The sequence below is a fragment of the Sorex araneus genome, chromosome X (assembly GCF_027595985.1).
Source record: "Sorex araneus isolate mSorAra2 chromosome X, mSorAra2.pri, whole genome shotgun sequence".
NCBI classification, from domain to species: domain Eukaryota; kingdom Metazoa; phylum Chordata; class Mammalia; order Eulipotyphla; family Soricidae; genus Sorex; species Sorex araneus.
Window position 1 is genome coordinate 293,021,772 of NC_073313.1, and position 13,048 is coordinate 293,034,819.

Consider the following 13,048-nt stretch of genomic DNA (forward strand, 5'->3'; position numbering starts at 1 on the left):
CACGGAAGCAGAAGCCGCTTTAATCCAGGTGTAAGCCGTTGCCCGGGGACCTCGTGCAGCTTTGGTGGTGGGTGTCAGCCTTAGCCCACGGGGAGGAGGAAGCAGCGCCGGCGAGGAGGGCCCGGGTCAGCGGGGCTGGGGCAGCCGTGACACTGGGAGGGCAGGAGGGGACAGCAGGGGTGCAACGGTCAGGAGATGAGGCGGCCGTGCAGCTGGTGCAGCTGCTCCTGCGTCAGCACCACCCGATGTCGCTGGCCCAGGCCAGCCGCGCACGCGAAGGTCACTTTGCCCACGTAGACCGTGTCATCCAGCTGCTCCTCCTTGGCCTGAGGTTTGCAGGGTCAGAGGCACCCGGTCAGACACAGGGAGCCCGGCGGCACGTCCCGAGGTGCTGCAGGGAGGCTGCCCCAGCGCCCACCTCCCCCTCACGCCCCCCTTACCCTGAGGAAGGCTGAGGAAGGGAAAGTGGCAAAGTCCGTGGGGACGGCGGCACCCGGACGCTGAGATACAGTCTCCTTGAGGACCTCGTCCTGGTGGAGGCGAGGACAGGGTCACTGGGGGCCCCGCACAAGACCTCCCTGCCCCACCCCCGGCTCCCGGCCCCGCTGACCCTCTGAGGCTGGTTCCCACTCTCCGCCCCCGGGAACCACCCCACCATCTCCCCGGGACTCAGCTCACACACGCTGACCGTGGCTCTCCTCACCCCGGCCGAGACCGCCAGGAACCCTGCCCGCCCCTGCCCTGGGCCCCAGCACGGGCGCCGGAGGCGAGGCTCACCCTGAGCTTCTCGATGGTGTCACTGAGGGTCGCGAGCTGAGCCACCTGCTCCAGGAGCTGGGCCGACGGGCTCTTGGCGGCTGCGAGGAAGGCAGGAATGAGCCCGCAGCCAGCTGCCCAGACCCAACGGCCAGGGAGGACTGCGGGCAGGGCCCTACCTGGGCAGGTGCGGGTGATGTCCACGACGTGCGTGTGCGTGCTCAGCTGATTCAGCGTCTCCAGGAGCTGGCTGGTCTTGCGGTACAGTGCTCCGGCCGCCAGCTCACTGTCCGGGCCCTCCCGCGGTGGCAGCGGCAGCTTGGCCACGTGCAGAGGGGGCAGCGCTGCCAGTGACGCCTTCATCTGGGCTCCCTGGAGGAGGCAGCCGGGGACTCAGCAAAGCCCCTCCAGGCCCCTGCCACCCCCCACCGGTGGCACGCGCCGCCCGCCTCACCCTGAGGACGCTGTTCTCATGCTGCAGCTGCGAGACGTGCAGCCTCAGCGCCGAGATCTGCTGCAGGAGCAGCGGCGAGTCCTTCACCAGCCCTGGGCCTGGCGCCGCGCCCACAACCTGCCCAGGAGCACCTCCTGCAGGGGCACAGAGAAGGAGCTCTGCACCTGCCGGGCGCCCTTCCCGCCCCACCTGTGGCCCCCAGTCCCAGGGCCTGCCCGGCCGCCAGAGGGTGCCTACCTCGCTGCTGTTCTTCTGTGTTCGGGAACCGCGAGGAGCAGGGAGAGAGAGAATGAGACGTGGGATGCAAGCCCTCACCTCGAGGGAACCCGTTCCCAAGCACCCGCCTGCAAGCCGAGCCCTGAGCACTGCGCCAGGAGTCAGCCATGGGCACCGCCCAGCCTCCCCAGCTCTTCCTGCCCCGGCAGCAGCCCTCGGAGAAGAGCGAGCGTGAGTCAGCCGGAGCGTGCGGAGGCGGGGCCTGCCCCCACGCCCTCCTGGAAGGCAGCAAGCCGTGCCCACAGGTCACGTGCCCCCTGCAGCAGCCACATCCGTCGCCCCCGCACGCCCCACAGCTCTGAGCAGGAGGCACCACTGCGACCCCTCCCCACACCCCCCTCTCTCTGCACCATGGCAGGGGGCTGGCAGTGGGGAGAATAGGGACTCTGGTGGGGGTGATTGAAGGGGGGCCTCTGGTGGGGGAGAAGTGGGGACTGACGGGGGAGAGGGGGCACTCTCATGGGGGTGGGGAGAAGGGCTCTGGTGGAGGATGGAGTGTTGGAACACTGCATGAAACCCCCTCGTTAGCAGTATCGAAAATCATGGTGCCTCAGATAATGAATTACCAAGGAGAACATGCTGTGAGCTGAAACAGCAGCGCCATGTGGCCATGTTGCAGACCCTGAGCAGGACCGGGACCACCGATCTGTGCGTGGTCTAAGGGCAGGGGGGTCCCCGCACCCCAAGCGGACAGGCACCAAGGCCGGAGGCTCTGAGGAGGCCCCCGAGTAGCTGACTCACCGCCGGCGAGGCCTGAGACCAGGGTGGCGATGCCGGAGGGCGCGGGCCCCCGGAGCCCCTCGGCCGCGCGCTTGGACTGGCTGCTCAGCCGCTGCTTCAGCTCGGCCTTCTCGGCCTCCAGCTGATCGATGTCCGCCTGGAGTGCGTCCATGGTCTCCTCGAACTCCCTGCCAACAAGAACTTTCCTTGGGCAAGGCCCCAGCCCCACCGGACCCCAGGGGGCGCCGCGCAGAGCCAGGCCAGAGCTGGGGGGCTGGTGCGCCCCTGGGCTGGGACTGGGGTGTCCCCGGGCTGGCGGGGCGGGCAGGGGTGGGCGTGCCCCGGTGGGAGGGGCGGGGGCGGGCACTGACTTTTCCTTCTTCCGCAGCAGCACCTGCGTCTCCTCCAGCCGCGTCTGCACTTTCTCGATGCGCTCGTCCGCGTCCTTGGCCGCGCTGTCCAGCTTCTTCTCCAGCAGGCTCAGCCGCACGTTGGCCTCGCTCAGCTCCTCCCCCTGCACGCGACAGAGTCGTCCCCTCACCGCCTTGCACACGGGCACCGGCCGCCTCCCCGGGGCCTCCCCTGCCGCACCTTGATCTTGAGGGACTTCTTGAGCTCCTTGATCACGGTCTCTCGGTCCTCCAGCTTCAAGCCGAGGCCCTCGGCATCCGTGATCTCCGCCCGCAGGGCCGCGGCCCGCAGCTCCACCGGGGGAGGCTAGAGTCCGGGTGGGAGAGGTCACGGGTGCTCCTCCCAAGGCCCGCCCGCTGCCCCGTGCCCCGGCTCCCACCTTGCTGGGGGGCCGCTCTGCGTCGTACTCTCCCTCCTGCATGGCTGTGGCCAGCTTGTTCATGGTGCTGATGAGGATGGTGCAGGACTGGCGCAGACACTCATAGGGGCTGCTGGAGGGCGTCCCGTAGATCTGCGAGGGCCACGGGCATGAGGCCACAAGCCGGAGGCCCCATGGCAGGTCACTCCCTCCCCACCCAGTACACCCAGCCACCTGCTCGTTCGCTTTGAAGGCCAGCTCCTCCAGGGCGGCCACGGGCAGCCCCTCGTTCTCTGCCAGTGGGGCGATGAGCTGGGCGGCGGCAGCCGCCACCTCCTGCAGCACAGCCACCACCCACGTCAGGTGCTTCCTGCCATCGAGCAGCGTGTCGGACACCTGCGGGACAGGCCAGGTCAGAAGCCGCTCACACCTGTCCCCTGCAGCTCTCACCCCTTCCCCGTGGCAGCCGACCTGTGGTCCAAAGGCCAGCGCAGCCGGAATCCCAGGAGCATCCGTCCCCGGCATTCGCCTTCGGATCTTCTTGCAGAACTGGCGGATGTCACTGCACGACGTCTCCAGGTCCCGGAGCAGAAGGGCGATGTCTGAAGCCTCCTGCCCGCTCTGGGCAGGAAACGGAAGAGGGGGACCAGGTCAGCAGGGGTGGGGGCTAAGGAGGGCAGAGTCCACAGAGCCAAAGATCCAGTGTGTCTCACCTGCAGGAAGGCCCGCAGTCGGCCCACCTCCACGCTCATGCAGTCCAGGGCACTCTGGGTGAACTGTGGGGGCAGAGGTGTGGCACGTCAGCCCGGCAGCGTGTCTGCAGCGCCCTCTGCCGACCTCACACACAGTCCGCTGCCTTGCTTGGTCCCTGCCGCCCAGGAGGGCTGCACCCAGCTGCCCCCGGCTCAGTCCCAAGGGGAGGTGGGACCCAGGCGCACCTTGATGTGGTCAGCCAGCTGCATCGTGCTGTCCTCGGGCTGCTCGGCCAGGTGGATGCTGTACAGGTGCTGAGGGGGAACGGCCAAGGGACACAAACACTTGAGGCCTTGGAAAGACAGACAGTTCTTCCCCCACCAGCACTGTCAGCTCAGCCCTGGTGGGACCAAAGGCTCTGAAAGCCAAGAGGTCAGCATCCCCCTGCGGCCAGCACAAGGAGCCCCCAGGCAACCATGGGCGGAAAGAGTCCCCCGGCCCCTGCACCCCGCCGGCCGGGGGCATCTGCCCAGACCTGATAGTACTTGATGGCCTTGGTCAGAGGCTCGACGTTGACCGTCTCGTCCAGCTGGTCCTTGTGCAGCAGCTCGATGAGGAAGTCCAGGGAGCGCTCGTGGGCGCTCATCTCGGGGTAGAGGCTGCCCACCTTCTTATACACATCCACGCTGCACTGAGAGAGGGCGCTGGGGGCAGGGAGAGGCCCGGTGAGGCCGAGGCCGCCAGACCCACCCCCCACCCCGTGGCCGAGGCTGGGGCGCTCTTACTGCTCGTAGCGGTGGAGTGTGGCCTGCAGCAGGCTCAGCGAATACACCAGCCCGGCTGCGAAGCTGAGCTGCTCCCCCGCCGCCCCGCGTAGCCCCGGCCGCTCCAGGCAGTTCTCACTCAGCTCGAACTTCTCCTGGGCCTGCTTCCGGATGAGCTCTGCCTGCGGGGAGAAGGCCCGGGACCCTGGGGCTCAGCCCAGCAACGGTGCGGGCAGCACCACCAGGGCATACTGACGGTGCCCGCGGGGCAGAGAACAGCAGCCGGCAGCTCTCCCCCAACTGACCCAGGGCCGGGGCCACACTCGGGCACTATTCCCGTACCGAAACCAGCTCCCCGCCGACCCCGCAGCTGTGTCGCATGGCTCCTGTGCTGCTCCGTCCCCTCACAGCTGACCCCTGTCCTCCCTCAGCGGCCACAAGGCCTGCTTCACAATGCCATGAGCGTGCTGTCCAGCCGGGGGCCCCTAGCCATACCTTGCAGATGAGACGGGGCATGAGGAGCAGCACCAGGACACAGTCGTGGTCCCCGCCTGGCCGCAGGAAGCTGTCCGGCATGAAGGCGGTCAGCAGGGACATATGCCGGTTGGCCTGGGCCACCTCCATCTGCCTCAGCTCCATCTCAATGGCCTGTGCGGGCCGGAGAAGGGACTCTCAGAGGGGCCGCAGAGGGCCAGAAGCCCAGCCCCGAGGCAGCCCACCCCGCTCTCCTGACCTTGGCGTGGGCCTTCGTCTCGGCAAACTTGATCTTGAAGTCGAAAGTCTCGGGAGGCGGCTGCTGCTGCCGCTCGACAGATGCTTCCTGCTGGTTGGTCAGCTCCCGGTTCACATCCTGGGGGGACACGACAATGAGGCGCCCAGGCGACAACGGGCCACAAGGAGGCACGGGCGGGGACGCGGCGAGGGCCGGGCACCTGCAGGTGGGCGGTCAGCTGGCGGTACTTCTTGATGGTCTGCTGGTAGTCTGCCACCGTCTCCTGGGCCGCCTCCACGCGCTTCTGGGCCTCACGCACGCGGGCGCCCGCCATGTCCAGCTGTTCCCGCAGCTCCAGCTCCGTCTCGCGCGCGTTCTCCTGCAGCTCGTCGTTCATCTCGTTCATCGCCTCCTGCGGAGCAGCAAGCCGGGGGAGGGGAGGCGGGTGAGGGCAGCAGCCCTGTGGGCTCGCTCACCACACCCCCTGGGCTAAGGGCAGTGGTCAACGCGGGGTCGGCGCCAGGCCCCTCAGCAGATCCCTCCCCTCGAGCCCCTCTCCCATGCCCCCTCTTTCAGTCAGAGGCCAGGGTCGACCCTCTCCATACCAAGTCCCCGACAGTCTCTCTCAACTCCCGGACTTTTTCTTCCAGATTCAGGTTCCGGTCCGTTAGCGTCTCCACCATCTCCTCAGCACCCAGAGCAGCGTCCACCTGGGTGGGAGGGGACAGTGGCAAGGGCTGCTGAAAGGTGCCGAGGGCGGAGGCAACCGGCACGGGGGGCTTGGGGACAGGGCTGGGCGCCCCAGACCTGCTCCTTGAGCTCGTCGATGGTGGTCTCGGCCTGGGTCAACTCCTCCTGCAGGCGCTCCCGCTGCTGCCTCACCACCTCCAGCTCCTGATTCTTCTTTTCCATGAGCTTCTGGAGTTTCACGTGCTCCTGCTTCTCGGAGGAAGAAAGGTCCCGCATCCTGTGGAGACGAGAGAAGGTGAGAGATGGGGGCCAGAGAGAGGGGACAGCAGGTACGATGTCTGCCCTGCAGTCGAGCCAGGATCCATCCCCAGCACCCTAGAAGGTCCCCCGAGCTCCACCAGGAATGATGCCGGAGCACAGAGCCAGGAGTGAGTCTCAGGCACTGCGAGACATGGAGAAAGAAAAATGAGGATGGGGCCTGGAGCGATAGCACAGCGAGGAGGGCGTTTGCCTTGCACAGGGCCGACCCGGGTTTGATTCCCAGCATCCCATATGGTCCCCTGAGCACCGTCAGGAGTAATTCCTGAGTGCAGAGCTGGGACTAACCCCTGCACATCGCCGGGTAGGACCCAAAAGCGAAAAAAAGGAAAATGAGGGTGTGAGGGCATGAGTGCGGGTGGGCTGGAGGTGGGGGCACCGAGGGGACGGAGGCCGGAGAGGGCGCCCGGAGCGGGCAGTGCGACTCCCACCTCACGAGGGCATCCTTGAGGCGGGCGTTCTGCTCCTCCAGCTGCTTGAGCTGATAGCTGGACGCAGCCCCGTCAGAGCCTGGGGAAGGGCAGGAACATGGTCAGCGGTGGGTCCCCGCCACCAGCCGGCCCCGACCAGGCCCGGGCCCTACCCTTCTCTTCTATCTCAGCCTTGAGGATCTCCAGGTCCGTGGTGAGCTCGTCCACACGCTCCTTCAGCGCCTCCACCTCCTGCTGCAGGGACTCGGCCCGCTCCTCGGCCATCTCCTTGTCCAGCGTGGCCATCTCGATGGCGTCGGCCGTGTCGGCCATCTCCTCCATGTAGCGCTCCTTGGCCTCCAGCGCCTCCTTGGCCTCCTGCAGTGGGGGCGAGGGTGGGCCTCACTGCGCCCCTCTGTGGGCCCCAGGCCGAGGCTCGCCCTGCTCCCTGGGTTACCTTCCGCGCCTCCTTGAGGCGCCGCTGCAGGTCGGCCTGCTGCTCCTGCATCTTGCTCTTCCATTCCTGCACCTGTTCCAGCTGGATCTTGTGCTTCTCCAGCTCCTTCAGTTTCGCCTTGTCTTCCGCCCGCTTCAGCCGCAGCGTCTCCAGCTTCTCCTCCAGGTCTCGCACCTGAGCCCTCAGCCCCTCCTCCTCCTGCAGAGGGGAACCCCGGGCTCTGGGCACTGCCTCCCCGGCCCACCCCACAGGGCTAAGCTGGGCAGAAAGGGCAAGAATGTGAGCAAGCGTCCCCCCACAGGCCTCTGGGGACACCTGGGTGAGGGCAGAGGAAGGGGGAGCCTGGCCGAGGCCAGACAGAGGCTCGGGCCTACACCCCACCTCCCCCGTGTCTTGCTTCTGCCCTTCTAAGCCCGTCCTTACCTTGGATGGGGAAAGGAGTGGGGGGGCTGCCCCAGGGGACGTGAGGGCCGGTGTGGGGATGATGGGGGCTGCGAGCGGCGTCTGTGCTGGGGTGCTGGGCTCGCTGCTGCTCAGTTCTCCTGCTGACGCGGAGCCAGAGGGTCCCAGGGAGCTACTGGCCCCGGCCACCCCGGTACTGGCCGGGCGGGTGGACTGTTCGGAGATGGAAGTGCAGGTCAGAGTAGGGGGGGAGGGATGGTGGGACAGAGTGGGAGAATGTGGAGAGGGAAGGAGCCGGAAGGCAGGAAGAGGCAGACGGCAGCGAAGCACAATGCAGACAGAGAAGCAGCAGGAAGGGCCGAGGGAGAGAGAGAGTTAGGGAGAGTGACCAGGGACGGGGAAGGTCCAGGGACAGGAGGGGAGGGGGAAGACAGGAGATTAGAAGACTCCTCCCTTGGCACAGACCCCACATTCCTCCAAGCCCTGACAGACTCCCCTGCAGCCCACGGGGACTGTTCTGGCAATGCCTTAATACTCCACGTCCTATCTATCATTGTCCAGGCCTGTGCCCTCCTCCTCCAGAGTGCAAAGTGACTGAAAGTCACTCCCAGAGAAAGAGATAGGAGTTTGGTTCTCTAGCTTCCGCGTTCCCGGCGCCAGCTGCTGCAGCAGGGGCACCCAGTTCTCTGCCCGCCCAAGGCCAGGCATCTCCCGCGCTTGGCTCCTAGCAACCAAACTCATCCTTCCTCCCTGGGCCTGCTGCAGCGGACCCTGCAGGGACAGGGACAGGGTGGCTATTGCCCTCCTAGCTGCCCTCTGACACAAGGTCTGCGTGTGTCACCTGCCTCCCCCCCCACAATCCAAACAAGCATCCATCGGGGGTAGTACGACGGGTAGAAGGAGTGGGCGGGCGTGCCCAGGCTCTTCCTGGCAATGCTGGGCCCTGAGGTCCTCGGCTGGGCCAGCACTCATAGCAGACCCCACACCCAGAGCCTCCCCAGCAATCTACCGTCTTCACTCCTGAGTGCCTCGTCAGCGCTCTTCCAGGTAGTTCCTGCTCCATCAAAACTGGCCCAAAAGCCCCTTCGCAAGAAAGCCCATCCTGATTAACCACCACCAGGGTCGCTTCTGCACTCAGGGGACCGGCTCAGACTCTCCACACAAGCCAGGAGTGATGGGTCACCCCCGTACACCCCGCTCACCCCCTTGAAATGCTAAGTGTATACAGTGTAGATGCCAAGATACACTGTGGCCAGCTCTGCCCTGCAGCCAACGCCCACACACATGCACATGCCTGAGCCGCGTGCCGCGCGGGGCCTGTCCTCACCTTGGGCCGCCGAGCTGTGGTCTGGACAGGCAACGGGAGCCAGAGGAAGAGAAGCAGGAAAAAAAAGAACAACGGCAGAAAGACACAGCAAACGGGACAGCAATGAGAGCAGAAGGCACAGGAATGAAGGTACAGTTGCCTGCCCCCCTCACCCACGCCCGGTCCCTGTTTCCCACTACTAACTGCCTTCAGCTCATAATTGCCAGGAACTCAGAATTCCCGTGGCCCAGTGGTCCCTGGCCCTCCTTTTGCCCAACCGCTGCAAACTTCAACCCATCATATGCCCTGACATCCCATAAATCCCTGTCTCCTAGGCTGGGAGCCACAGGAGACCAAAGGCGGCAGCTGGCAGGGTCCCCGGAGACCAGCCCTTCATCAACTTCTCTCTCTGAGGCCAGCAGAGGCCCCACCCACCTGCCACTCCCAAGGACTTTCCTGAACCAGCCCCTTCCTGTCCGTGCTGGAGCCCACGAAGTTTGTGACAGGAGCCCTGACTAGGGAGATGAGCGCCCCCCACCCCAAGGCTGATCAGACAGAACAATGCAGCTGTCCTCCCTCCCCTCCCCCTCCCCCAGGCCCCAAGCCAGCAGCACCCCCATCCCTAGGGCCGGGAGCTCAGGTGTCAGACCCAGGAAGAGTGCATTAGCCAGAAGGCCCAGCTCAGCAGAGTAACCCTCACCAGCTGGGAGGGAAGAGCGGTGGGGATGGGCTAGAGCATAAAGAAACTACTGCCCTAAACCAGAGCCAGAAACCCCTCAGGTTACAGCAAGTGAATGGCAGGGCCTTGAGACTCAGACAAGGTTTAACAGAAGCCCTGTTTATCCGAGCCGCAGGGACCAAGGAAGCCAATGCCACCCTCCTGCCCCCCTCACCCGCACCAGCCTGGCAAATCCCCCTGAAGGCTCCTCCCCGTAGGAGGTCAAGGGATGCTGGAAGCACCCCCAGGAGTCACTGTGGCGGAGGTCAGGCCTAGGACCTTCTTCCCGGGATGCTCTCAGCAAACTCTCCCAGGGCCAGCGTGCTGCAAAAACTGCCTCAAGTCCAGGCCTGTAGGGCCACGGCGGCCAGGCCGAGTCCAGACTCTCGGCCCAGAGCTGGCAGGTCCGAGAGCAAACACCCAGGGCAGGGGGCATGGAGGGCCCTACTCTCCTCCCCGACCAGGGGCGTACAGGAAGGGAGTCGCCCCCACCCCCACCAGGGCTGGCGGCAGCAGAGCAAGAGTACCTTTCGGGCGGTCGGCGCCTGTCTCATCATTGCAGAAACCCCAAGAAAGCCAGGAGAGGAAAGAGGAGGTACAGAGGAGGGTGGACACACACGGAGAAAGGGCAGACGACGGGAGGGAGGGAAAGAGGCCGAACAGAGGGAAAGGCGGCGGAGACAGCAGGTTAGTGCATCACATCCCAGCAGTGCAGCCTCAGCTTCCCCGTCCGAAGATGGCCGTGGCTCGGGCGCAGAGGCCCCGGAGGGGACGCGGGAACTGCCGGGCGCCCGCTCGGCCGCAGCACCAGCTCCGCCTGACGTCATGCGCCCGCCCTCCCCGGGCTGGGCGGAGCCACTGCGCCGGCACCTAGCAACCGTCACCTAGCAACTGCGCGGGCCCTCCTCCCCAGCCTGGGGCTGGACCAGCGGGCGTGGATCCCGCCCCGCCCCGCCCAGTCGCCACTGGAACCTGCTCCACGCGCCCTTCGCCAGCGCCAGCCCCGAGGATTTTGCTCCCAGAAACCGGCGCAAGGCCGGCCACCCCAGAACCGGCGCCCTCTGCAGCCTGGGACTCATTGCTCTGGCGGCCTCCCCGGGCCTCTCCCCCGCTCCGCCCACCACCCCAGCAATACACTGACAAAGCTCTTATGGCGGCTCAGCAGGCGCACACAGCCAGAGCATCCGCCCGCCCACGGCGCACAGGGAGTGCAGGGAGCATCTTCCCGCTGCAGCTCTATGGGCAGCGTCGGGTGGGGGGCAGGTGCCAGGTCCCAGGGGCCTCCAGGAAGAAATGGGCACTCTGCGGAGGCAGCTGGAGTCTCTTCTGCCCCTCTCAAAGCTCCGGCTGTGGAGGGAGGCTCACAGGCTGATGGAGGGGCCCTGGGCTAGAGATCCGCGGAGAGCACAGTCCCGCGTGGGGCGTGGACGAGGGACTGGCCATTTGGCCCAGGAGCAAAGAAGGCACAGGTGCCAGCACAGGCTAGCTCCACCATATCTCCGGGGGCGGCTGCCCCACCCACAGGGCTTGGGAGGGCCAGGTGGAGACCAGAGCTCCACAGAGCAGACTCTAGAGAGGGCAGGCCACCATGGGGAGCCAGCGACCAAGGGAAGATCTCCACGCCCCTGAGATGGGTCCCAGGATCCTCTCGAGCATTCTCTTCCTTCTCACCTCCAGGGTCCCACCCGAGCACACCCCACAGCCAGTATCAGTGTGAGGTCTTCCAGAGGCAGGGCACCCCGGAGCAGAGTGGGAGAGAGGGATTTCCTTCCCCTGCCCACCGCCCCAGTCCAGCAGCTCTCCATGCAAATGCTGGCGACAAGGACATCACACAGCTACACACAGGCACGCACAGACAAGAGCAGACAGGCACATACATGCAGGGCACAGGGGCTGGAGGGAGGAAGTGGTTGCAGCAGTGCCAGAGTTTTTTAAAGAGTCTGGGACAGTGACACCGTGAGCCCCACTCCCACCCTGGCTGACAGCTGCAAGGGGCGGAAGGCAAGCAGCCAGGGACCACAGCAGAGGAAGGAGGCGGCAGGCGAGACGGACAGACAGAGCAGGGTCGGCCCGGGCCCTTGGGCGGCATCCACTCTCCTGGGTTGCCAGCCAACACTCTGTTCCCTGCCTCCTGCCCCCCAGTCCTCCCTGGGGCATCTGTCATTTCACCGGGTGTTTGCCCCGAGGCTGACCCTCCGTCTCTCCTCCCACCCCCCAAGTTCAGGCCAAGTGAGAGCCCCTAAAAGGCAGTAAGATCGGTCCTCAGGTGCTGCTTGTCAAGCCAAATGCTTGCAGACTCTGCCTGTGAGTGCTGGGGTGGGGGAGTCGTCTTTGTGGGGCTCTACCTGGACACTGCCTGAGGTCCATGCACCCCACAAAGGAACTCTGAAAGCCCAGGCCGCCATTTCCTCTGGGCAGCCCAGCCTCAAGGTCACACACACAAGCATGCAACAGCCAAGGACATGCAGGCAGCCGTGGAGGCTTGGGGCCCACGGCGCCGGGCACAGGGAGCAAACACACCACCTTCTTAGGCTTCAGTCCCCGCTGCGTGAGGAGTGGGAAAGGGCAGTTAGTAACACATGTCTCGCGGGGCAGCCCGGCCAGACGTCCCGGGTGCAGGCCTTCTGGCCGCTCAAGCACACACCAGAAAGGGGGCAGCGGGCAGCAGGCTGCTGGGGTACTTCCAGGACCAGATTCGGCATGTGCATATACACGCCGGCCAAGACGCTGGCAGGCCGGGGACCCCTCCCCACAACACACACACTTCCCGCCCTGTGCATCGGGGGCTCAGGCAGAGCCTGAAGAGAGGACCCGCCTGGCTCCTCCCCACTCACCTGTGCACAGAACTCCCGCTGCCTCCCATCTCTCCCTCCCGCCTATTCCCAGGCCCCTTAGACCCTGGCAGCTGTGGGTACCAAACAGCAAGAAGTTGGCACCATGAGGTTCAGACCCACCTGTCCTTCCTATAACCCCACCTTCATTTGACCCTGAACTTCTGGGCCTTAATAGTTCCCCTCTTACTCTGCCCCTAACACAGCAACACGCACACGGGAAGTCTGGAGACCCCAAGACAATTCCCCTCACTCGCCAGCTGCTCCCACCAGCCTGGGATGGAGGGGGGGCTCCTTCCTCCTTCTCTCCCTATTCCTCCCTCCCCACGCCCACCCCCAACCACTCACCAGTTTGCTGGTCTTGGCAGCCGCCTCAGCTCCCTCTGCAGGAAGCAAACAAAGTGTGTGTTTGGACACAGAGATGGGGCAGGGGAGGGGAGCAAGGACAAAGGAACATGTTACTAACGGGAGCCTTTCAGAATCTACTCGACCCGCTGTTCCGGGGAGACTTCCCAGGGACCCCTCTGTACAGGCAGGCAACTTGAGCAGGTGGTTATTACCTCTTTTGAGGACCTTTGAGGCAGAAGAATCCGGTGTCTCTGGGGAAGTAGTATCTGCTCCATCTTCAAAGACCTGGATCTGAGGCCACAAAACAAACTCAACAGAGCCAGAACAAGGATCGCTAAAATATGGGCCTGTCCCCAGACCTGGGGTACAGGACAGCTCCCTAAAAACAGACCCCCAATCTTCCCTCCCTGGCTGCCCCCCACGC

General features: G+C 65.4%; 1 protein-coding gene across 5 annotated transcripts in view; it reads right to left on the bottom strand.

The window, feature by feature from the left end:
- Nucleotides 1-13,048, bottom strand: part of DCTN1 (dynactin subunit 1) — a 24,827-nt gene continuing 11,779 nt past the window's right edge. For 2 of the 5 annotated variants that reach the window (XM_055119760.1, XM_055119758.1), the window contains exons 3-32: nucleotides 12,837-12,915; nucleotides 12,625-12,659; nucleotides 11,966-11,989; nucleotides 9,973-9,990; nucleotides 8,749-8,769; nucleotides 7,443-7,634; nucleotides 7,020-7,217; nucleotides 6,736-6,940; nucleotides 6,584-6,662; nucleotides 5,952-6,111; nucleotides 5,750-5,854; nucleotides 5,365-5,556; nucleotides 5,166-5,282; nucleotides 4,928-5,080; nucleotides 4,454-4,614; nucleotides 4,204-4,372; nucleotides 3,914-3,982; nucleotides 3,689-3,751; nucleotides 3,447-3,596; nucleotides 3,210-3,371; nucleotides 2,997-3,128; nucleotides 2,798-2,923; nucleotides 2,578-2,720; nucleotides 2,228-2,394; nucleotides 1,448-1,462; nucleotides 1,211-1,344; nucleotides 936-1,128; nucleotides 778-857; nucleotides 441-530; nucleotides 1-326 (exon numbers count right to left, since the gene is read on the bottom strand). In XM_055119760.1, coding sequence (XP_054975735.1) covers nucleotides 189-326; nucleotides 441-530; nucleotides 778-857; nucleotides 936-1,128; nucleotides 1,211-1,344; nucleotides 1,448-1,462; nucleotides 2,228-2,394; nucleotides 2,578-2,720; nucleotides 2,798-2,923; nucleotides 2,997-3,128; nucleotides 3,210-3,371; nucleotides 3,447-3,596; nucleotides 3,689-3,751; nucleotides 3,914-3,982; nucleotides 4,204-4,372; nucleotides 4,454-4,614; nucleotides 4,928-5,080; nucleotides 5,166-5,282; nucleotides 5,365-5,556; nucleotides 5,750-5,854; nucleotides 5,952-6,111; nucleotides 6,584-6,662; nucleotides 6,736-6,940; nucleotides 7,020-7,217; nucleotides 7,443-7,634; nucleotides 8,749-8,769; nucleotides 9,973-9,990; nucleotides 11,966-11,989; nucleotides 12,625-12,659; nucleotides 12,837-12,915 — 3,570 coding nt within the window. In that variant the 3' untranslated portion in view covers nucleotides 1-188. The remainder of the gene's footprint in view (nucleotides 327-440; nucleotides 531-777; nucleotides 858-935; nucleotides 1,129-1,210; nucleotides 1,345-1,447; nucleotides 1,463-2,227; nucleotides 2,395-2,577; nucleotides 2,721-2,797; nucleotides 2,924-2,996; nucleotides 3,129-3,209; nucleotides 3,372-3,446; nucleotides 3,597-3,688; nucleotides 3,752-3,913; nucleotides 3,983-4,203; nucleotides 4,373-4,453; nucleotides 4,615-4,927; nucleotides 5,081-5,165; nucleotides 5,283-5,364; nucleotides 5,557-5,749; nucleotides 5,855-5,951; nucleotides 6,112-6,583; nucleotides 6,663-6,735; nucleotides 6,941-7,019; nucleotides 7,218-7,442; nucleotides 7,635-8,748; nucleotides 8,770-9,972; nucleotides 9,991-11,965; nucleotides 11,990-12,624; nucleotides 12,660-12,836; nucleotides 12,916-13,048) is intronic. The other 3 variants (XM_004611988.2, XM_055119759.1, XM_055119761.1) reach the window with 3 other exon arrangements.